Source organism: Chrysemys picta, chromosome 8, assembly GCF_011386835.1.
Source record: "Chrysemys picta bellii isolate R12L10 chromosome 8, ASM1138683v2, whole genome shotgun sequence".
NCBI classification, from domain to species: Eukaryota; Metazoa; Chordata; order Testudines; family Emydidae; genus Chrysemys; species Chrysemys picta.
Window position 1 is genome coordinate 54,168,884 of NC_088798.1, and position 24,273 is coordinate 54,193,156.

Sequence of the window (24,273 nt, forward strand, 5' to 3'; positions counted from 1 at the left end):
TTGCAGGAGTCACTGAACCTTATCTTGGGCCAATGGTTCTCAACCTATTTAGCGTTGTGGGCTGCATCCAATACTATCTGTATGGCCCTGAGGATGTCACATGGGCTGCAGCTCTGTTCTGACTGGGCCGCAGGTTGAGAACCACTGTCTTGGGCTTTAATGACGGGTCCATGCCTCGTTCTAGTAGCCTTAGGAATTATCATAGTCATTATAGTGATGTCATTTTTCCAGTTGCAAAACATTTAAACCAAAAGAAAATATTCCTGGACAAAACCTACTCTATTTTGCTCCAAATATAGCAGTAAGAGGCCAAAAAGGTGAAATTTATATTTTAAATGCTCTTGGTGCCATGAGTAGGACAAACCACTGTCTTTTTAACCTACGCAGAAGTGTGTGTTTGAAAACCTTCACTCCAACCACACTACACTAAAGAACAGCTTATTTTATTTAAATATTTACCTTTAAAACTTATGCCATAGGTCTGACTTTGTTCAGTCTTTCCATTACCACAAATGTAGGTGTGTTTGTGAAGAAGGGACAACCTTTGAAAACTTCTGCTTCTCAAAAAAAAAAAATAAAAAAAAAAAGAGGAGGAGGAAGAGGAGGATGACATAACATGCCTTGTATAAAAGTCAGGTCCTTGAAACATATTACATATCATTTTATTTTGAAGCATGCTGCAGAAATCCGAGTTCTCCAGAGCAAGTGAAGATTTGCAAAGCAGCAGTTAAGCCATTGTACCTTTTAATTTACATACACAAATTACTGGATTTGTTTAGATTTGAAAATAAGGGGCCAAGAAACAGTTCCTCTTTGTCTCAAAGTCATCTCAAAAGCTTCCTTCTTTTCTTTCTCCACTGTTTATTGTCCATGTCTTCAGTATCATCAGGAGGGTCTGGCATTATGAAACCATCTGTCAGCTTATAATAGACTACTGTGGAATCTGACTCAACTATAGCCAGGATAACTGACAGTGGGGAATCTGTTTCATCTTGTGGAATACATGCTTTCTTCATGATCTCTCTGAGCCTGAAAAAAAGATAGTCAGTTAGGAATCTATTCACAATCATTTCAACATAGCATCAAGCTAAAAACTGCAATATCACTTATTTCCCAGGATTTATAGGGTTGAGGACATCCCAGCCAGTAAATCGTGAACATTTCTGCTGTCCAGTGAATTCTCTACCTTTAAAGGACCTTCCCACAGATGCACTGCAGAGGCAACACTGCTTATTGCCTAATGGATACCACCATCCTGCTTAGAGAACCCATTTCTCCCTGCAGCAGAAAGCTAAGAGAGCAGGAAAGAGGAACAGTGGGAACAAAGCATTACATTTTCAACATAGTGCTCTCTCTTTTACCAGCTGTGCTTAGGCTTTTCTGCTTACAAAGCTTTCAGAGCCTATAGTATTTCATTTAACTTATCCTTAAAGTTACTAGAGCCATGATCCATTATAAAAAGTCATTTTTATGCTGTAAAGCACGTGACTATTTGCCTTCAGTACACATGCATGTTCAACACCGTGATTACCATTAGTTCAGGTAAGCGCTAAAATCCTATGATCCAGTCCCACTAGTCAGCCCTGTTAGGGGTTATATTTCTGGAGTTAAATGCATTTAAATGTCTGAGGAAAAGTTAGCCTTCATTTTGATTTTAAAATTCTCCAGTTGCACAGACCCCTGTTGGAACTGGATTCATCAATATATTAACAGGTAGTGCCCTCACTTATATACAGTACAGTATATACCAGCTGACTACATTGCCACCTTATTAACCATTTATAGATGGTAGCGCTGAGGGGCCCCATCCAAGATTGAGGGCCAAATTGTGCCAGACACGGTACACACACGAGACAGCCTCTGAACCGAAAAGCTTCCAATCTAAATAGACGAGATGGACAAAGTATGAACTGGAACATTATCTCCATCTTACACATGGGTGAACTGAGGCACAGAGAAATTGAGTGAGTCTGTGACAGCCAGAAAATGAAGTCAGATCTCCTGCCACCCAACCCAGTCCATTATCTCAAAGGTAGCTTTCAGGGAGAGGAAGACAAATAGTTTACTAACACTCGCTGGCAACTACTTTCTGCTTCCTATTTTTTAAATCCAGGAAAACACACAGAGAAGAAATGCTTCCATCTCAGTTCATTTTAGGAATAATATGTTGACTATTTACTTGTCTACTAATTGAATCAAGGGTCCCAGGGGTGGGGTGGGGGAAGGAAGGTCATTTTAGGATCCAAAAATCAAGCACAAATCTACAGGGCTCTAAGAGAAACTATTTAGTCTAACAGAGTTGAGGACGTTAGAGCGGTGACATGTAACGGGTAAGAGTGCATAATGGCTTAAATCAGCGGTTCTCAAACTGTGGATCAGGACCCCAAAGTGTCACAACCCCCTTTGCAATGAAGTTTGAGAACCCCTGGCTTAAATGATTGATGGGGCAACATCTGTATATGACATCACTGAAAACCATCTTGTTTTCTAATAAGCCTTGTGTGGAGAGTTTGTCCATGATATTGCTACAGAGCCTACCTGTCCCTACAGCAGGCCTGCACAACTCGTAAAGCGGCGAGGGCCATATTACTCCAAAGAAAATAGCTGAGGGCCGAAACCTCCTGGCCCCACCGAACCCCCCCCCCCCCCCAGCACCGCCCAGCCCCCCCCAAACAACCCGCCCCACCCCAGCGCCGCCTGCCCCGTGGGAAAAAACCCTCCTTCCCCAGCGCCGCCCTGCTGAAACAGCGGTATTGAACCTTGGTAATATGTTATAGCTGGCCCCTAAGGTAGTATAATTAAGGTAAAAGAAAAATGTCTTTTTGCTAGAAGTAGAATAAGATCTTCCCCCCACTTTGTAATCAATTGCCCTGTTGAATGAATGAGGTGTGAATGAGGAAGGTATAGAAGGCAGGCACCTCCAGACAGCTGCAACCCTTGGAGAGAGGAAGGGAGCCAGGCCAGATCAGTAGAATAGGTCAGCCACCGACTCGCCACTCGCCTCCTAGGTCAGCCCCCCACCGCCCTGGCTCACCTACTCAGCCCCCTGCCACTGCCGCCAGCTCACCTGCCCCCCCACCACTGCCCGCCCACTTGCCTCCTCAGCCCCCTCCCCGCCGCCAGCTCACCTGCCCCCCCACCACTGCCCGCCCACTTGCCTCCTCAGCCCCCTCCCCGCCGCCAGCTCACCTGCCCCCCCCCACTGCCCGCCCGCCTCCCCAGCCCCCCTCCCTTACCCGCCGCTGGCCTACTCACCGCCTGCGGGCCGCACAGTGAGCCCACGCAGGCTGCATGCAGCCCCTGGGCCTAGGGTGACCAGACAGCAAGTGTGAAAAATCAGGATAGGGGGTGGGGGGTAATAGGAGCCTATATAAGAAAAAGACCCAAAAATCGGGACTGTCCCTATAAAATCGGGACATCTGGTCACCCTGCCTGGGCCGCATGTTGTGCAGGCCTGCCCTACAGTATGCATACGCCCCCATCACTTGATGTACCTTTGAGTCCCCTCCTCCCCCAAGAGATGTAGATCCTGCAAGTTAGACACTGGCTCAAAATGAGTGTTTCCAAATGCATCTGTTCTCAAGCTCCAATTATCTTCCAAATGGGAAGCGGCAGAGGATAAAGCAGCAGCCTGGAAGCCCAAATGATGTTTTAAGCACATGATCTTCCCAGTGCTCTATTAGCAGTCTCAGAGTTTTACAGAAATCAGTCATACTTCAGTTTCACTAAAGAAGAAAAACAAAGATTTCCTTGCAGGTTTTACGGTTGGGCCCCACGCACAGAAGGTGTCATGCAAAGGGAGGCTTGCCAGCCATTTCACACAGCAAAGACATTTAAATGATCATAAGCCATATTTTCACACTCATGTGTTACTACAGATGCTACTGGTGACAAAGCAGAGATCAGCTACGCAAGGAGAGCATGCTGTATGTGTAGGGCAGAAGGGGACTGCCTCCAAAATGCTTAAAGATCAAATACCTTAAATGAGCTTTCCTCCTACCCCTATATGTTAGTACTATTTTGATTGCCAAGTGGTTTTCAGTTTGGGATCTCCCTGCCAGGGTGCATGGTGGTGCAGCTGTATATCATTGGCCCAGGGACACCAGCTAAAGTGCTGATGTCAAGCACAGTTCGGCATGTAGGGGGAAAAATACCCAGCCCTCACTCCAGATTGAATTGCTCATTTTTTTTTAACCTAGAGGCAGCTCATTTATGATTTGAAGTGGGTTGGAGCATGCGAAAATAGGGTCCACTACAAGCGACACCTTCAGAACTGCAGGGTTCTGCTCTTCTCTGGCCTTCCACAGCGTGATGAGCAATTTTCCATACAACATACCAAACGGCCGTAGGGAGGGGTGACAAGTGTCCTTTTCACAGAAGCACACTGAATAATAAAAAGTGTGTGAGCGAAGAGTGTTCTAGAGCTAAGGAAGGATTCTATGGGGTCTCCCTGGCATCTGCAACACTATAATTTTGCACATAACAGCAAGTGCCCCATTCTCTCACCTTTGCTGCAGACATGTGCCCTAAAAGTAGTGCACAACTCAGGAAACTGCCCTGCCAATTAAGAATTCAACAGCAGGTCAGAAGGTAGACAGAGGCCTGGTCTGCTCTACAGAGTTAGGTGGACACAAAGGCAGGCTACATCAACCTATGTAAATGTCTACACTAAAATTTTGCTCCTGACAACATAACTGCCCCACTACGCCAACTTAATAACTAACTCCATGAGAGGCAGAGTCAATGTTGATGTCGTTAGGTCAACGCAGTGTAGACACCAACTGTTACTGGCTTTCAGAAGCCATCCCCAATGCTCCACACTTGACAGTACAGTCGGTACAAGTGCTCCTGGTGAAGACACGCACCGCCAACACAAGGACTGTAGTGAGGACATGCAAAAGCAATTTAACTACTGCGGTGGCTGTATGCTGACAGAACTTAGGTTAACATAATTTTGTAGTGTCCAGAGTCCTATTAGAGAAATACCAGCCCATGCAGGATGGTGGTAGTGCCCATCTGCTGCAAGAGGGATTTCAAGACCCATGAAATTTAAACTCATACTCATTTTAAGAGTAGCCCTGGGACTAGATTGAAGCATGTGCTGTTGGTTGGAGTGGTCTTTACTTACCTCCAAACACAGAAGGAGCTCCTTACTGTTTATTCTTGAGTAGTCTGAATTATTTAAAATTAGACTAGACAATCCATGGGCCTGTCTCCATCTAACTCCTTAGGGAGGATATTTCTCATCCTAATAGGCCTTAGCGTTAGCCCTCCCGATTGTCTAACACCTCCTTTGCTCAATTTCATGACATTTTCAGCATCTGGGCCATTCTTCAACACAATCAATATTACCAGACAAACCATTTTCAATCATGGTTTAAGATGCTCCAGGGGGACCCATCGCTGGAACAAGTCATTTTCCTAATGCAGACAGGGCCAAAAGGAGCTTGTTGAATCTTGTGGAAGATACAGTGTATAGCAACTAGATGGAATGCAATGCAGCACTGTTGGAGATTATCTTGAGGAGAGCTTTAAAAAGTAATCAGTCCCAGGAATTCAGGAAGTCTGCAGACATGTGTTTCCTGTTTCCCTTTCAAGGCATCATTATTGGGATCACATACAGCATTTCTGATTAAGTTCCTTTTCAGCCATTGTCATTCATAAGAGCGGTAGGAAGATAATTAGACTGCAATAGATGTTTATCTGGATTTGCACTGTGAATTTGATGTACATCAGATCTGCAATGAACAAAGAGACTGATAAACACTGCGCTGTTTTTTTTAATAATGTAGATACAACAAAAAGGATTTTCTATTTCAAAAGGATCGTTGGCCCTAAGTAAAGAAATGCCAAAAACTGACGCAGCCCCTCTCCAGATGTCCTCTCTGCGTTTTGGCCTTCTGAAATATTACTAGATATTTGTTTGCCAGATCTGGCAGAGCTAATAAGCCTTCACTTCAATAACTTAAGAGCCTATGAAAAGATAGCAGTATGAACTAGTCCACTTATTCAAAGAACATGACTACAGCTTAGATAATAGAAAAAGGCAAACCACTACGTCCTGTTAAGGTTTCACTGATATGAGGGGTTTCTGCTCCCATAAACATCTCTAACTGAAACTGCTTGTATACAGATGGCCTTTTCTTCTAGGAAAAGTAGAATATTAGCAGCATAGGGGATAAAGGAGCTCAATTATCCACAGCAGAGCCTATGGTGGTACAGGCTTCCGCCTGTAGGTCTTCCAATGTGCCTCCAACTTCACTTGAAAAACCACACCCCAGATTGAAAGCATAGCTCAGTACCTGTATCCAGTTCATTCTCAACGCCTGCTGGGAAGATTCACAGGTTTTAATGCTAGAAAGGTCCATTATCATAATCTATTCAGACCTTTTGCACAATACTGGCCAGAGAACGTCACCCAGCAACTGTTTCCCATATTTGCACTTTGCTTATCTCCCATGTCCTTCTCCTCTAATGGAAAGAGCAAAGAGTAGTCCTAACTTAATTTTCTCTTAATAGCCAGAAATGGTTCTTCCCCAAGGATTGTTGACAGGGGCTCAAGATATACCCTGATCTCTCTCCAGGGCCCAGTAACATTAAACAGTTCTTGAAGAATTAAATTCTGGAGTATTCCCCCCGCTTTACCCCATCAGAACAGTTCCAACTGCCTCCATTCCTCAACATTCTCAGCAGCAGCAGCGACCAGTCTTGTGAAGTACTGAGCAGCCTCAAATATTGTTCCCAGTGAGACTGAAGGAAACCGAGGATGCTCAGTTCCTCAAGACAAGGTCCCAAACTTCAAAGCTAATGGTTTAATTCCTTAGTGCTGAATCCTGCATTGCTTATTCGGGTACTCCAAGAAATGATCCATCCCCCAGGACCAACAGGAACCAGAATGTTGACTACTGTACTATTTTAATCTGAACCAGTGCCAGAAGGCGGTCTTCATTTCCACTATAGTCCTGATTCCCCCTTTCTCACCCATCAGTCATCATACAGCCTGGGTGTTACAATATCCAGTCTTTCCATATTTACTGATTACACGAGTATACATCAGTATCAATGGTACAATGCTGATGGCATGCACTGTGTATAGCTGGTCATTACCTACAGCTATGATTTCTCATTGTTATCTTCTTCAAAGGACATAAGAGTTAACAGACCCGGTGCACTGGGCTTCAGTCTTCAGATGTCCTGGCTGTTTTGGACCAAATTCTTCTCCCAAAAACAAAGCTCACCTAGTTCTAGGACACACAAGTTATTTGCATAATGACAGATGTTGTAAAGGAACACAGAAATTCCAACTCATTAAAGTTAACGTAACAGTCTGACAGAAGTTGTAAGCCAATCACCTCTCTCCAATGGAGCTGTAGAAGTACCCTTTGCCAACCTCGTTTTTAACTTTAAGGAGCTCAATATAATCTACTACCAGAGTTCAATAAGATGTAGCCTAAAAGTGCAAAGCCAATAGAGCTGTGGTTAACCTGCAGCAAGAGGGGGGTTGAATTTTTTGCTCTTTATGAGCAACTTTAGCTGGTGGCTGTTGTCGTCACTGTTGACATGTCAACATTAAAAGCTCCAACATCAGACTTGTATACCAAACTTAACTCACGATGGGGACATCCTGTGATGGTTTTTGAATAAGTCAGAATCATAGATCATGACTTCTGTTTTTCTCTACAGCATGCATTGTACTAATAAACGCCACTTATTAGATTAGTGAATGCTGTCTTGTAAATGAAGCACATACACAATAGCAAAATCATTGCAGTTTTACCCCATCTTGCCAAAATGAAATTGTGCACTACAATACATAATTAACTTGTGCCTGAGGCTCCAGAATAGCCCTGTTCATCCAGAGGTTCAGCGACAACAGATACCCTTACACATGCCACCTTCAAGGGATTCATGCCAGTGACTGCCTAGTAAAACTGAAAGGCAGTTGGAGCCCCAAGAGAGCTTATAGAACAATCAAGCATTTGTGCTGCTGGGAGCACAGTGAGAAGTCTGCTGAGCTAAAATATCCTGCAAGCTTTTTTTAAAAATAAAATAAAATAAAGAAAAGTCATTGAATGTTGAACAGAGGCTGCTAAGGTTTGGGGTTTCACCAGCAACAGATCTCAATCTTCAATAGAAGCACTAGGATGGGAAAAATCCAAGGACAGAAAAACTAGGAGAAACTGAAGCACTGCAAGAGTGAAGATGTACTGAAAATTCACTCTAATGCAAATAATCGCACAAAGCAATAAAGATAATCCCCCAAATGACATCAGTGTTTCTTGTAAAAGAGGTGTTTCCCCTCTTCTTAGATTTAAGGGACCAAATTTTCAGGGTAACTTAAACTCTGCTTTTAAAATTCATGCCTGTGACTTTGCATGCTCACAGCAAACCAGATCCTGCTCCTATTGAGGTCAGCATGACCAGAAGTAGGCCCTAAATTTGCACACAAACCCCCCTATCCAACTATACTTTCAATCTACGTTGTACAAGATTAATTGGATTTCATCATGAAAAAGATATTGCTATACAAAATACCACATTTAACAGTTTACATTTCTAAACCACCTACCCCAGCAGAGGATCTTAGGGTATGTCTACGCTGCAGTTAAACACCCATGACTGGTCCATGCCTGCTGACTCAGGCTAAGGAGCTGTTTAATTGTGGTGTAGATGTTCAGGCTTGGGCTGCAGCCCGAGTTCTAGGATCCTGCGAGGTGGGAGGTCCCAGAGCTTGGGCTGCAGTGTAGACATACCCTTAAAGGGCTTTGAACTAAGCCCAACACCTGTGAAGTAGATATTCTCTCCATTTTATAGAACCATCAACTGAGGTTACATGGCAGTCGCAGGAGTACTATCCAGATCTCAATTCCCAATCACGAATTATAGCCAATAGGCCATACTCCTCTGCTTAACAGTTTACCCAAAACAACACTCATGCTGCAACCCAGTCCTTTGATCACTAACCAGTAAGTACCCAAAATAAAGAGACACCATTGATTTTTTTCAATTCCACACGTGTGTGAAAATATTTTATCTACTGTCATTACAAGTAAGAGACAAAATCCTCATCACTGAGGTTAGACAAAGTATTTCCCCAGCTCGCGTATGTGACAGCACTTTGCATTCAGCACAGTTTCTATTGTCACGTGGGTCTGTCACACATTAGGAAAACACGGTAGTAAAATCACAAATAGCAGGGGAGGCTCACGTGTCATCACACAACAGATACTAGTCCCTTCATTTAATGCACTCTGGAATATTCATAGACATGACAGTGATGGGCATGATTCTGAATAGAAGGGGCAGGTATAATGCCTGAGACTATTTTAAAACTCATTTAATGCTAATTAGATTTCAAGTTAACAGTGTCCTTTTGGAGGACAGGGTGGAGTGTGCATGCTCTCTCTTTTTGGAGGGGGAGGGCCAGAGAAAGAAGCAGTAGACTCCAGGCAACTGAAGAATTGCTTAGCTGCCCAAGCCATATTCAGGGAAATCCTCAAGAGAGCAGGACAGACCTTACAGGAATCCGGACATGGGCAACCAGTGCAACAAGCCAAAGAGGGAGGTGAAGATAAAGTTTATTTCTATTAAATTCTCTTTGCAAAAAATGTCTGAAAAGCAAAGACAAAACACTGAGTGCCGTGAGCAGTTTGTAATAAATGGTATAGGGCTCCAGTTAGCTGAAATGAGCCATAACCTTTCCATGCCATGCAAGCTGTAGGTTTTGAATCTATCCTTTATAGCGCCTGGATGAATAATTCAGCAGAAGCTTGACCAAACTGAACAGCTTCCTCCCCCTCCAAGCATGTGAAGAGGCAAGTCAGGGCTGGAGAATTAATGTATGTTAGTCTCTGTACACAGAAATCAGCACTTCACCCAAACTTCTGCTGGAAACAAGAGTCCCCTTACTCACGATAACCAACGGAAAAGTTCTCTACAGTATTGCAGTCAGTACAGCAGAGCATCCAGCCAGGCAAGCAAGTATTACGCCAAACACTGCTCCCAGATGCCTGCCTTGAAACCGGAGAGATGGATAGACCTTGGGCCAGTGTGTGTGTGTGAAACGTCAGCCCTTCCAGTCCCAGGCACTATGTCCTTGATCCAGCTTTGGCTTTCAAATTTGGGTAAAATGAGGCAACAGAGGAAGGTTAAATTCACATATGATAAAAATAGTCATTGTCCTTATTGCACACAATAAAAAGTCACTCTCCTTATTTGCAGGGGAGTCTACAAGTCTGTTTTTAACATTTAATATTTAAAACTAATTGACTTCAGAGACCTCCCTCTCCCCCTCTAAGAAATAACTAGACTTCTGCAATCTGTATTAGACTATAGCAACTTAATTCACTTGTGTTCATAGTGGTATAAATAGTAATTACTGACTTATTTTTAACAGTTTCTATTTTGATGCTAACCAACTTACCAGTTTCAGGAAATTTAATATTTGAAAAAGCAGCAAAGAGTCCTGTGGCACCTTATAGACTAACAGACGTATCGGAGCATGAGCTTTCGTGGGTGAATACCCACTTCTTCGGATGCATTTAGTGGAAATTTCCAGAGGCAGGTATTAATATTTGAAGTAGCTTTAATTATAATGTATGCCTTTTTAAGAATAATCTTACAAGTGAGCAATTTGCAACTAATTGATACTAGTGGCTGGAGGAACTACTGACAATTACAGTTGTGAAGAGAATGTTTAATTTCACTTACAAGGTAAAAGTGAACCAGAAAAATGATAGTGCTATTGTTTCTAGGCAAAAATTGCTACAGCTCACTAAAAGAAAACATGTTGCCTAATTACAAATTGGACAAATGTTTAAAAGGGACATCAACCCACTTCTGGCCCCCAAACTTTTGTACAAATAGTCTGTTGACATAAGACCAATAAACACTTTTTAAAAATATTTGTCAAAACATAAAGTTATGTTTAATCAAATAAACCCTCCTCTGCTTGCAGAGGTGGCTCTATGTATTTTGCCGCCCCAAGCACGGCAGTTAGGCAGCCTTCAGCGGCATGCCTGCGGGAGGTCCACTGGTCCCGCGCCTTCGGGGTACCCACCGCCGAAACCGCGGGACGAGTGGACCTCCTGCAGGCATGCCGCTGAAGGCAGCCTGACTGCCGTCCTCACGGCGACCGCAGGCCACCCCCCGCGGCTTGCCGCCCCAGGCACGCGCTTGGTGCGCTGGTGCCTGGAGCCGCCCCTGTCTGCTTGAAACCCAAACAGTGCGATACTAACAACCTGAGAGGGAAACTGGCTTCATTGATTTTTACGGTCCAAGATTATATGTAAAAAGTTAACAAAGGGAAGTGACAAATCACTTTTAAAAATAAAAGACTTGTTCAGTTATAGATGTGTTTGTCACCTTAAAAAATAACATTCTATAAAGTCTGAAAAAAAATCAGAGCTTTTAACAATACCCACAAGATTCAGGCACCAGTCCTGCAAACACTTACGCTCATGCCAGTAGTTTCATTGACTTCACAGGAACCAGCTGTGCTTAAATGATTTACTGGGCTGGGGCCTTAATTCTGGAACACTTTAAGAACATAAGAACGGCCATACTTGGTCAGACCAAAGGTCCATCTAGCCCAGTATCCTGTCTTCTGACAGTGCCAATGCCAGGTGCCCCAGAGGGAATGAATAAAACAGGTAATCATCAAGTGATCCATCCCCTGTCGCACATTCCCAGCTTCTGGCAAACAGAGGCTAGGGACACCATCCCTGCCCATCCTGGCTAATAGCCATTGATGGACCTGTCCTCCATGAACTTATCCAGTTATTTTTTGAACCCTGTTATAGTCTCTGGTAAGAAGTTCCACAGGTTGACTGTGCGTTGTGTGAAAAAATACTTCCTTTTGTTTGTTTTAAACCTGCTGCCTATTAATTTCATTTGGTGGCCCCTAGTTCTTTTGTTATAAGTAGCAGTAAATAACACTTCCTTATTTACTTTTCTCCACACCAGTCATGGTTTTATAGACTTCTATCATATCACCCCTTAGTCGTCTCTTTTCCAAGCTGAAAAGTCCCAGTCTTATTAATCTCTCCTCATATGGCAGCCATTCCATACCCCTAATCATTTTTGTTGCCCTTATCCAAGTCTAATTTATCTTTTTTGAGATGGGGCAACCACATCTGCACACAGTATTCAAGATGTACCATGGACTTATATAGAGGCAATATGATATTTTGTCTTATTATTTATCCCTTTCTTAATGATTCCCAACATTCTGTTCACTTTTTTTGACTGCAGCTGGCCATTGAGTGGATGTTTTCAGAGAACTATCCACAATGATTCCAAGATCATTCTTGAGTGGTAACAGCTAATTTAGACCTCCTCATTTTATATTATAGTTGGGATTATGTTTTCCAATGTGCATTATTTTGCATTTATCAACATTGAATTTCATCTGCCATTTTGTTGCCTGGTCCCCCAGTTTTATGAGATCCTTTTGTAGCTCTTCGCAGTCAGCTTGGGACTTAACTATCTTGAGAAGTTTTATATCATCTACAAATTTTGCCACCTCACTGTTTACCACTTTTTCCAGATAATTTATGAATATGTTAAATAGGACTGGGCCTAGTACTATTTACCTCTTTCCATTCTGAAAACTGACCATTTATTCCTACTCTTTGTGTCCTATCTTTTAACCGGTTACCAATCCATGAGAGGACCTTCCCTCTTATCCCAGGACTGCTTACTTTGCTTAAGAGTCTTTGGTGAGGGACCTTGTCAAAGGCTTTCTGAAAATCTAAATACACTATATCCACTGGATCCCCCTTGTCCTTATGCTTGGTGACCCCCTCAAAGAATTCTAATGGATTGGTGAGGCATGATTTCCCTATACAAAAACCATGTTGACTATTCCCCAACAAATTATGTTCATCTATGTGTCTGACAATTTTGTTCTTTATTATAGTTTCAACCACTTTGCCCGGTACTGAAGTCAGGCTTACCAGCCTGTAATTGCCGGGGTCTTCCCTGGAACCCTTTAAAAAAATTGGCATCACATTAGCTATCCTCCAGTCATTTGGTACAGAAGCTGATTTAAATGGTAGGTTACAGATGACAGTTAGTAGTCCTGCAATTTCACATCTGAGTTCCTTCAGAACTCTTGGGTAAATACCATCTGGTCCTGGTGACTTATTACTGTTTAGTTTATCAATTTGTTCCAAAACCTCTTCTAATGACACCTCAATCTGGGACAGTTCCTCAGTTTTGTCACCTAAAAAGAATGGCTCAGGTTTGGGAATCTCCCTCACAGCCTCAACCATGAAGACCGATGCAAAGAATTCATTTAGTTTTTCTGCAATGGCCTTATCGTCCTTGAGTGCTCCTTTATCATCTCGATCATCCAGTGGCCCCACTGGTTGTTTAGCAGGCTTCCTGCTTCTGATGTACTTAAAATTTTTTGCTATTACTTTGAGTCGTTGGCTAGCTGTTCTTCAAATTCTTTTCTGGCCTTCCTAATTATATTTTTACACTTCATTTGCCAGAGTTTATGCTCCTTTCTATTTTCCTCACTAGGATTTAACTTCCACTTTTTAAAGGATGACTTTTTGCCTCTCACTGCTTCTTTTACTTTGTTGTTTAGCCACAGTGGCTCTTTTTTGGTTCTCTTACTATGTTTTTTAATTTGGGGTATACATTTAAGTTGAGCCTTTATTATGGTGTCTTTAAAAAGTTTCCATGCAGCTTGCAGGGATTTTACTTTTGGTGCTGTACCTTTTAATTTCTGTTTAACTAACCTCATTTTTGCGTAGTTCCCCTTTCTGAAATTAAATGCTACAGTGTTGGGCTGCTGTGGTGTTTTCCCTGCCACAGGGATGTTAAATTTAATTTGACAAGTAGACACTCAAGACGTAATACGCTGGTGGACACAGCTGTCTGTCTGCGATAAATAGGGAACATGGCAGAGCCAAGGGACCACATGGGCTAAAATGCACAGGTTCTTCTCAGATACATAAACAAGACTGATCTTTCCTACTACTGTGCAAATCACTGTTCAATTTAGCAAGGCCAAAAACAGTCTCTCCACATCCCAGCAAGGTATTTTTGATTGGAGGGTGGAAAAGACATAAAGAAGCAGAATCTTGTTCTATAGGTATTGTGACAAAGTTCCTCCTCTATCTTGGTGGGTCCTGCGCTTATTGGCGGATTTTCTTGCCTCAGAGATTCACCATGTGGGTTGGGGAACAGCCCAGAGACCTTCCCCTCTGGAAGAACCCACAGTCCAGGTCAATTGGGAGGTTTGGGGGGAACCCGGGCCTGCCCTCTACTCTGGGTTCCAGCCCAGAGCCCCGTGGACTGCAGCTGCCTATAGTGCCTCCTGTAACAGCTGCATGACAGCTACAACTCCCTGGGCTATTTCCCCATGGCCTCCTCCAAACACCTTCCTTATTCTCACCACAGGACCTTCCTCCTGGTGTCTGATAATGCTTGTGCTCCTCAGTCCTCCAGCAGCATACCCTCTCACGCTCACTCTCAGCTCCTTGCGCCTCTTGCTCCCAGCTCCTCACACTCGCACCACAAACTGAAGTGAGCCCTTTTAAAACCCAGGTGCCCTGATTAGCCTGCCTTAATTGATTCTAGCAGCTTCTTCTTAATTGGCTCCAGGTCTCCTAATTAGCCTGCCTGCCTTAACTGGTTCTAGCAGGTTCCTGATTACTCTAGTGCAGCCCCTGCTCTGGTCACTCAGGGAACAGAAAACTACTCATCCAGTGACCAGTATATTTGCCCTCTACCAGACTCCTATACCCCACTGGTCTGGGTCTGTCACAGTATTTACTCACAGAAGCCTCAGTAAGCTCAATTTTAAGCACTCAGACAGTGGGCCCATCCTCTCCAAATACAGCCCCAAGTCTTCTCGGCTTGTGTAATAAGATTAGCTTTTGAAATGCAGTAAATTTGATTAGATCCCACTTCCACTGAAGTCAATAGTTTTGCCACTGACTTCAACAGGAGTAGTATTGAGTTCTTTAAGGGTACGTCTACACTACCCACCGGATCGGCGGGCAGCGATCAATCTATCGGGGATCGATTTATCGCGAGTAGTGTAGACACGATAAATCGATCCCCGATCACTCTCCCGTCGACTGCTGAATTCCAGCTCGGCGAGAGGCGGAAGCAAAGTTGATGGGGGAGCCGCTGCAGTTGACCCCACGCCGTGAGGACGCAAGGTAAGTCAAACTAAGATGCGTAGCTGAAGTCGACGTTATTCTCGTAGCTGAAGTTGCGTATCTTAGGTTGATCCCCTGCTCCTCCATCCCCAGTGTAGACCAGGGGTAAGTCATTGGGTTCCATGCAGTTACAGGGAGGTAACTTGGAGCAGCTTGCAGGAATGTGGCCTTAGTTTCTAAGGAGTACTGCTTTACCTTATGAAATTATTTCAATTAACGCCATAAACTTGATAACATGAGAAAATGAAGTCCTCTAAAATTCAGTATCAAATCCCCAAAATAAGGTTTAAGATGCTGCTCAGAATTTTAGCTTAAAAAAAAATTATCCAATTTTATCATTCATGTTATTTCTTTTACTAGTGACTCCCACTGCACCGTCAACATGGCTCCTTTAAAAACTCACTCCTCCAGTGACTGAGTCAGCCAAAGAAGCTGCTCTGTGCCTAAACATCTGCGGATGCAGAACTGCTTTGGCCACTGGCAAGTATCTTTTCAAGTGGCTTTGAGAGGGAGGTCACCACTCCAGCAACCCCTACCTGCTCCAAGACCTGATTCTTATAGATTAAGTAAGTGAACAACAGCCATTTGCTACCTTCTTTTTATTTAGCTTATCATTTCCAGGCTCAGTTAGCTATAGTGCCAGTACACTTTAATCAACAATTTAAACCATGGTTTCAACACTAACACAAGACAAGGTTAGCTCATTAAAGGGATCAGCATTATTGCAACCTGCTGCATTTCCAACCAGCTTTACAATTCACTTTATTGTTTTGCATATAGAAAAGTCATTTTCAAAGAGTGACCTTTGGGATACTTACAGATTAATTATTTACAGCCCTTACACACAGCATTACCTTTTGCTCCATGTACAGTAACTCCTCACTTAACGTTGTAGTTATGTTCCTGAAAAATGCTACTTTAAGTGAAACGATGTTAAGCTAATCCAATTTCCCCATAAGATTTAATATAAATAGGGGGGTTAGGTTCCAGGGAAATTTTTTTCGCCAGACAAAAGACTATACATACATACACACACACACACACACACACACACACACACAGTAGAAGTTTTAAACAAACAATTTAATACTGTACACAGCAATGATGGTTGTGAAGCTTGGTTGAGGTGATGGAGTCAGAGGGTGGGATATTTCCCAGGGAATGCCTTACTGCTAAATGATGAACTAGCACTCGGCTGAGCCCTCAATGGTTAACGCATTGTTGTTAACATAGCCTCACACTCTACAAGGCAGCACAAATGGAGGTAGAGGCAGAGCGAGACAGAGATATACACCATGTGTGTGAGTGAGAGACACACATTGCCCCTTTAAGTATGCTGACTCCACTCTAAATACATTGCCTTTTTAAGTAGATCAGCAAGTTGAGACAGCAGCTGCTGCCAGCAAGCTCCCTCCATCCTGAGACCTGTTGTGTCCCCACTGCTCTAGAGAGATGGGGTAGGCGGAGGGGGGGGGGATGAGGAGGACAGAAACAGAGGGGAGGGGGCCACCCTCACATTAGCCCCTCACTTCCCCCACTGCACAGCAAGCAGGAGGCTCCCGGGAGCAGCTCCAAGGCAGAGGGCAGGAGCAGCACATGGCAGTGGGGGGAGGGGCAGCTGAACTACAGGCAACTGATAGCCTGCTGGGTGGCTGCCGCACAGGGAACTTAGGGGAGCTGATGGGGGGGGCTGCTGGTCCACCCTGGTTCCAAGCCCCCACCAGCTAGCTGCAACGGGCTGCTCTTTCTGCAAGCGGAGGACAAAACAGCTGGCTGCCAAACAACGTTATATGGGAGCATTGCGCAACTTTAAACGAGCATGTTCTCTAATTGATCAGCAATGTAACAACATTAACTGGGACGACTAAGTGAGGAGTTACTGTACCCCAGAAACAATCCTCTGGATTCTCGCTGCTCAGTGTCAGCAAGAGGGGGCAGGCATTCTCACTGGTAAGATGTGCCTGTGAAATTCCATCCCCAAGGATGCACTTGTTGGACTTTTCCTGTGGCTGTTTACAGAATTCAGGTCATTCTATTTGGCTCCTTTTGATGGTGACCATTGAGACACCAGTCACTGTAGACTGAAGACATCAAGAATCATGTATCTACATTGTGTTCAGCAGTATCCATACCATTCTCCTGCCAGATATCAGCAATGGCTATTAAACCAGCATTAGGGACAGGCATATGCACAGCTTTAATGGAGTCATCTGTAAGTGGAGAACTGTATTCAGCCAGAACACATTTTAGTGACAACGTACTCTATATATTTACTCAATAGCAAAAGCTGGTCACAAACTGTACTTTTAATCAATGTAATGCATTCACTCTAACAGTCAACCATCCTTCCAGTAAAAGATTTCATCCACACTGATGCCAGAAACAGAGCAAACAGTGCCACCACAGTACAAACAAATTCAGAAAGTCCATGAATGAAAAGTCCGATGGGATACAAAGATGGGTTACAAATGTTGTGCTGTATTTCCCTGCAATAAAATACATGTTAGGACATAGAATTGCAGACACCTGCCCACCCACAGGGAGGAAAAGGTTTCCACTTTCAGTAGAATCCCACCAACACGTAGGAAACAAGAGACAGCATGCAGAAAACAACTACAGTGAGAAAAGCCAATATCCTAGTTTGCTACCTAACTACCCACATCCATTTTGGGTCTATCTCCAAAACTGTGAGAGAAATCCCTCCCCACAGAAAACGATCAACACCTTCACAAGAAGCAGAACAGTAGCAAATACTTTGTCTCCCAGCTTTTCTTTCAATAGCTTTGTGATTATACAGCAGAGCAGCATCATGCCATCTGACAATACCGTTTTGTAATATTTCTTTTTAAAACCATATCCATAATAGCCAAATGATTGGTTTGTTGAATAGTAATTGAAAAATCTTATTAATTTACAACTAGAAAACTTCCAACCACATAACTAGTTGCCATAGTACAGATTTCCTGCCACAGATTTATTGCTGCTGAAGAGATACCCACAGGATAACCTACTACACATTTACTATTGGGATGCAAGGTTGTTTGCTTCAGACAAGTCTGTCATCTATAAAATCACTGGAATATGTAAATGTGCCAAAAAAGACATTCACAGAGCATGCATATAAATGAAGTTCACTGTACATCAAGTGCAATTAACTGTGTGATCTGTTAGCAGCTCCCCTGACATCACAGTAATAAATGACCAAAGTGACAATTAGCGCTCTGCAAATCTGAGGATATCCACTTTATATCCGTGGACCATGTATCCAGATCGGATGCGGATACAAATGTTGTATCCATGCAGGGCTTTAGATAAACAGTTCCTTAGAGGTGTCATAGGATAGGATATCAGGCATGGGGGCAGAGGAAGAGAAAGAAGATAGCCATTATCAGATGGGGAAGAATACTGTACATTTTACCTAACCATTAGAACACATCCAAAACATAAAAAAAGTTGGATCTGAACAGAATTTCTTTTTAAAGTAACCCCGAAAACACTTTCCATTACAAAACCCATGTCATTAGAAAAGCACATCTTTCTTGTTTTTCCCTCCTTGAGCACCACAAGAAATTGTATGTATAGCTGTGAAAGTAAGGGTTTATAGAGCACTTTCCAACATAGATCTAATGCAAAAGCATAGCTCTGAAAACGCAGTTATATATAACTGTTTTCAGCCTGTAAAAGCAAATTTTCAGACAGACAGTGGCCAGGATTATATTTAAATTAAAAAAAAATACAGAGTCCATTCCTGTGATTCAGTAACTAACAAAAGCAGTAGAAAATGAGCATTTTTCATCATCTTCAAGGTACTTCAAAAGAATTATCCATATAAACTCCATTAGAGGTGATCACCATGAATACTTCAGATAGGTCTATAAACAGTACAAAACATTTTTTGAATGGACACACAGCCAATTGCTGTTGAAATCGTTACATTGCAGGGTTATGATTTCAAGGGAGGAAAAGGCAAAAGAAACTGATCAGGCTAAAGGAAAAAAATCCCAGCCTCATAATGTTCCTAATACTAGAAATAACTCAGCTCATGTGTTCAAATTTGTTTTTCCTCTGCCCCCCATTTTTTTGGGGGGGAGGGTCGTCTTTTTGTTTGGCAGAGAATGTTTTTCTAAAGCTTTATAGGAGTTATTAGCTGCCCTATCAATATTTACATCCTCTATTTTTTTTTTTTCTGGTAATTCAGCACCAAATACTCTGGAATCACTTGCTCACCTCTGATGAGTGAATGACATGTGGACAGGTGTTGGCACCACAACCTGTAAATTCTCAGCTTCTCTCTCACGCCCACGGAGACATACGAGCTGGAGTTCTGCTAGTCCAATGCATGTCACATCATGCCAGTTTTTACCTGAAAATAAAAGAGAGGGACCAAAGCACAACACACAGGTCTCTCTCTGGTTGCATCATAAAGGAGGGTATACATTTGGGAAGAAAGTCAACTTATTGTGGTCTTTATTTTTCCCCCCTATGTAAAGCATAGGTGCCAACTTCTGCTGGCGCCAGTGGGTGCTCGACCCCCCTCTCCCCTCAGCTCCACCCTGACTCCACCCCTGCCCCACCCCCATACCAACCCCTTCCCCAAAGTCCCCGCCCCACTCCACCCCCTCCCTGCCCCTATTGGACTCCTTCCCCAAATCCCCACCCTGGTCCCGCCTCTTCCCCGCCTCCTCCCCTGAACCCGCCGTGTTCCTGCTCCTCCCACCCGGAGCCTGTTACGCCGTGAAACAGCTGTTTTGCGGCAGCAAGCGTTGGGAGCTAGGGGGAGAAGCGGGGACGCGGTGCACTCAGGGGAGGAGGCGGAGGCGAGGACGGGGAGGGGAGCTTGGCTGCCAGTGGGTGCAGAGCACCCACTAATTTTTCCCCATGGGTGCTCCAGCCATGGAGCACCCACAGAGTCGGCACCTATGATGCAAAGTATTCCCCACAAGACACAAAGTTTTCCCAGTCAAGTGCCAACTATTGGCTTGTGAACAATTCTTTAATAAAAGGCCAGGTCCTCAGCTGCAGTGGTTCTCAACCTTTCCAGGCTACTGTACCCCTTTCAGGAGTCAGAGTTGTCTTGCTTAACTCAAGTTTCACCTCACTTAAAAACTAGGGTTTCGGCTTCAGCCCTGCATGGTGGGTCTTGGGCTTCAGCTTTCTGCCCTGGGCCCCAGCAAGTCTAACACTGGCCCTGGCAACTCCATTAAAATGAACTCGCTCACAGTTTGAGAACTGCTGATGTAGTCTATAGAACAGTGACAAGTCATTGCCTGTATGAAATGTTAGTTTATACTGACTTTGATACTTCTTTTTATGTAGCCTGTTGTAAAATTAGTTAAACATCTAAATGAGTTGATGTACCCCATAGACGATCTCTGCGTACACCCAGGGGTATGCATTCCACTGCTTGAGAACCACTGCTCTGCTGGTGTAAATCAGCATAGCTCTGCTGACTTCAGCAGTACTATGATGGGGGGCAGAACTTTCTCTGGTGTAACTCAAGTATTTGTTTTTCAAAAACAAAAAAATCCATGCATCTCTTTTCACAGTTCTCTTAAGTGTAAGATTTTAACCTGGTATCAACCCAAATTTGAAAAATATTAAGATACTGAGAAAGTGGGTGATAACAGCTAGAATTGTGATAACACAGCAGATCTCAATCCCTTCAGGCAGGGAAATAAAGTTAAAAAATGTTTATTCAGGATTGCTGTAATTGCATTAATATAATAGCATTCACTCAAACAATGATCAATCATTTGCTTTGGAGAGATATAATTAATGATGGCAGGTCTGAACAAACTCATGGGCCAAAATTTACATTTTACATTTTCCTCAATACCTGAAACACTCAATACCACTCACACGCGCCTTGTTCAGTGTAGCTGATTACTGTGCTACATTTTGGGATACCGAGAGCATGGAATGGGTGCTACTAGCACGTAGGTCTTCAAAAATCAGAGTACATGTGTTAGTTTATTTGATGTCCCAGATTGCTCAGCCTCGCAAGAAAAATACTTTCACTGATTTACCTTCTAAAAGATCCAAGTAAACTAAGAACGCAGCATATACTTGAGTGCTGTCAGCCACATCCAATGACATCATCTCTGTGAGCTGAAACCAACATGTAACAGCAATCAAAGAATGCAGAGCAGAAGCCAAATTGGTACAGATACATAAAACCTTTCAAAAGAGCATGAGAAAGTATGGAGCCTGTTTAAAGAACTGCTATTAAGATTCAGAAAGATTAAACATCAATAAATATACTGACCTCTTAAAATATTTTAAAGTTATATTTCCGTGTGGCCCAGATAAAAAGGTATTAAAAGAATCTTGACTGTTTCTGGAACAGAGCTGTTTTTGTGGAGAAAGATTCTGAGTTTCATCCGAAGAAGTGGGCTGTAGTCCACGAAAGCTTATGCTCTAATAAATTTGTTAGTCTCTAAGGTGCCACAAGTCCTCCTGTTCTTCTTTTTGAGTTTCATCTATTTCTGCTACAGTACATAAACATGGACATACTGAGTCGGGCCAATGGTCCATCTGGCCCAGTATCCTGTTTTCTGACAGTGGCCAGTGCCATATGCTTCAGCAGGGCAATTATTGAGTGATTCGTCCCCTATCGTCCAGTCTCAGCTTCTGGCTGTCAGAGGTTTAGGGACACCAGAGCATAGGGATGCATCCCCAACCATCTTGCCGTTGATGGACCTATCCTCCAAGAATTTATCTCATTCTTTTTTGAATCCAGTTATACTTCTGACCTTCAGAACATTCCCTGTACAGGTTGTGCAAAGAAATACTTCCTTATGTTTATTTTAAACCTGCTGCCTATTAATTTCACTGGGAGACCCTGGTTCTTATGTTACATGAAGGAGTAAATAACATGCTAATACTCTTCAACAGCTCTGATTATAAAATGTAAGATAAGGTCTCTCCATATGCTAAACTCTTAAGAAGTTAATTACATTAAAATCACATTAATCCATCAAGTTCCTCTTCCAACAAAGAGACTTAGCAGTTTGACTATTCCAAGGAAGAGTAATAGTAACAGGAGACTCATTATTTATATAGCTCTGTTGGCGTGCATGGGGCCTATGGTGCTTTACAGACATCCAAGATGACAAAGGTCAGTGTCATAAGGAATTTACAATCAGTGCTTTTCAGGGCAGAAATTATGCTCTTTTAAAAAGTTTCCTGTGAAACACCATTCAAATTAATAATATACAAATAAGTAATGAAAAGAGATCAGATAAGGGGAGCATAAAATCTCTGTTTACCTAGTCATGTTACTATCTCTGTGTGTCTGTCTAGACTCTAGGTCGGGGTGGGCAAACTACAGCCCGTGGACGAGATCCGGCCCTCCTCGAGCTCCTGCTGGGGAGCAGGGTCAGAGGCCGTTCCACATGGCTCCTGGAAACAGTGACATAGCCCCTCTCCGGCTCCTATGCGTAAGGACAGCCAGGGGGCTCCAGCTCTGCACGCTACCCCCGCCCCAAGCGCTGCCCCCGCAGCTTCCATTGGCCGTAAACTGCAGCCAATGGGAACTGCAGGGACAGCGCCTGCAGTCGGGACACAGCACAGAGCCGCCTGGCCGCGCCTCCGTGTAGGAGCCAGAGCGGGGACATGCCGCTACTTCTGGGAGCCGCTTGAGGTAATCGCCGCCCGGAGCCTGCACCCCTGAGCCTCCCCCCATGCCCCAACCCCAGCCCTGATCCCCCTCCTGCCCTCCGAACCCTTTGGTCCCAGCCCAGAGCATCCTCCTACACCCCAAACTCATCCCCAGCCCCACCCCAGAGCCTGCACCCCCAGACGAAGTCCTCATCCCCCCCCCCACCCAGAGCCCCTTCCCGCACCCTGAATTCCTAATTTCTGGCCCCAGCCCAGAGCCCGCACCCCCAACCAGAACACTCTCACACCCCAACCCCAATTTTGTGATCATTCATGGCCTCCCATACAATTTCTATTCCCAGATGTGGCCCTCGGGCCAAAAAGTTTGCCCACCCCTGCTCTAGGTTTTGATCTTAATGCTCACAGTTTGACACATTATTGTAGTTGGGTACTCCTTTTCTCCTTCCTCCCTAAAGGAAGGTAGCTCACAAGTTGTTTTTTGTTTATTTCCTGGATGTGTTTTTTTCAATGGTGAAGCTGAGAGTGAGAAAAAAGATTAGTGGTGAAAAGTTACCACAGGGCACTGAGATCGAATTTGTCAGCTTGAAATATTCCTTCAAGAACTCAAGCAAAACTTCTTGGGAAATTTGCAGAAACCCTCTATTCAATCTTCGTTTTCAAATAAGGCTTTCAGCAGCTTAAGATAAATTAACAGGTATATGTAAGACAAGATTCACGCTAAAGATATTATTTAAATAAGTGAAGATATCGTATTTTATTTTGTATGGTCTTGGCTACAGACCTCAACTGTCAAACCATAAATGCACAACCAGGACCCCAATAACTCAGTTACCACACGCGGGATCCAGCTGTCAACAGCTGGGGGAGCACCCAGTCCGGACAGCTCCGCTCTCCTTCACGCGGGGGGCCGGGCCATGCAGCACCGAGGAGCCACCCGGCTGGGCGGGGGCTTGTGTGGGCCCCAGCGCGGCGGGATCCGGACACCCCAAGCCTGGCTGCACAGCGGGGCCCGCTCCTCGGCTCCTGCCGCGGGGAGCAGCCTTGGGACGGCGGGGAGCGCGCTCTGCGGGGCCCCTGTAAGGTCCGCCCCGGGGCCCGACCCCCCACCTACCTTAGGGTGAGTCGCCATCCAGTTGCCGCAGGGCGACCCCCGGGGCCGGGGCTCCTGCTCCCGGCCGCTCGGGGGAGTGCCCGGAGCCGCGCAGCCCGGCTCGTCCATGCAGCTCCTGCGTGCAGCGCGGCTTCGCTCCGGGCGGAGCACTGCACTAAGTGCTCCGGCCGGGGACAAGCCAGCGCGCTATAGTTCCGAGCTATAGTTCCTGCAGACCCCCTGCTTCCCGGGCGTGTCCCCACCGTGCCCAGCTGCTCCTGTGAGCCAGGCAAACTCAGGACACGCTGCACCCGGCTGCCAGTTCTGGAACCAGGTGTGCAGCTGCCCTAGGGTTGCCAACCCTCCAGGTTTGGCCTGGAGTCT

General features: G+C 44.3%; 1 protein-coding gene across 3 annotated transcripts in view; it reads right to left on the bottom strand.

Moving 5' to 3' along the window:
- Positions 1 to 646: 646 nt before the first annotated feature.
- Positions 647 to 24,273, bottom strand: part of TSEN15 (tRNA splicing endonuclease subunit 15) — a 35,752-nt gene continuing 12,125 nt past the window's right edge. Inside the window, exons 1-5 of one of the 3 annotated variants that reach the window (XM_065554462.1) lie at positions 23,911 to 24,047; positions 23,203 to 23,315; positions 21,206 to 21,287; positions 19,407 to 19,542; positions 647 to 1,029 (exon numbers count right to left, since the gene is read on the bottom strand). In XM_065554462.1, coding sequence (XP_065410534.1) covers positions 825 to 1,029; positions 19,407 to 19,542; positions 21,206 to 21,287; positions 23,203 to 23,214 — 435 coding nt within the window. In that variant the 5' untranslated portion in view covers positions 23,215 to 23,315; positions 23,911 to 24,047 and the 3' untranslated portion in view covers positions 647 to 824. Of the gene's footprint in view, positions 1,030 to 19,406; positions 19,543 to 21,205; positions 21,288 to 23,202; positions 23,316 to 23,910; positions 24,086 to 24,273 lie in introns of those variants that run through there. The other 2 variants (XM_005290721.4, XM_065554463.1) reach the window with 2 other exon arrangements.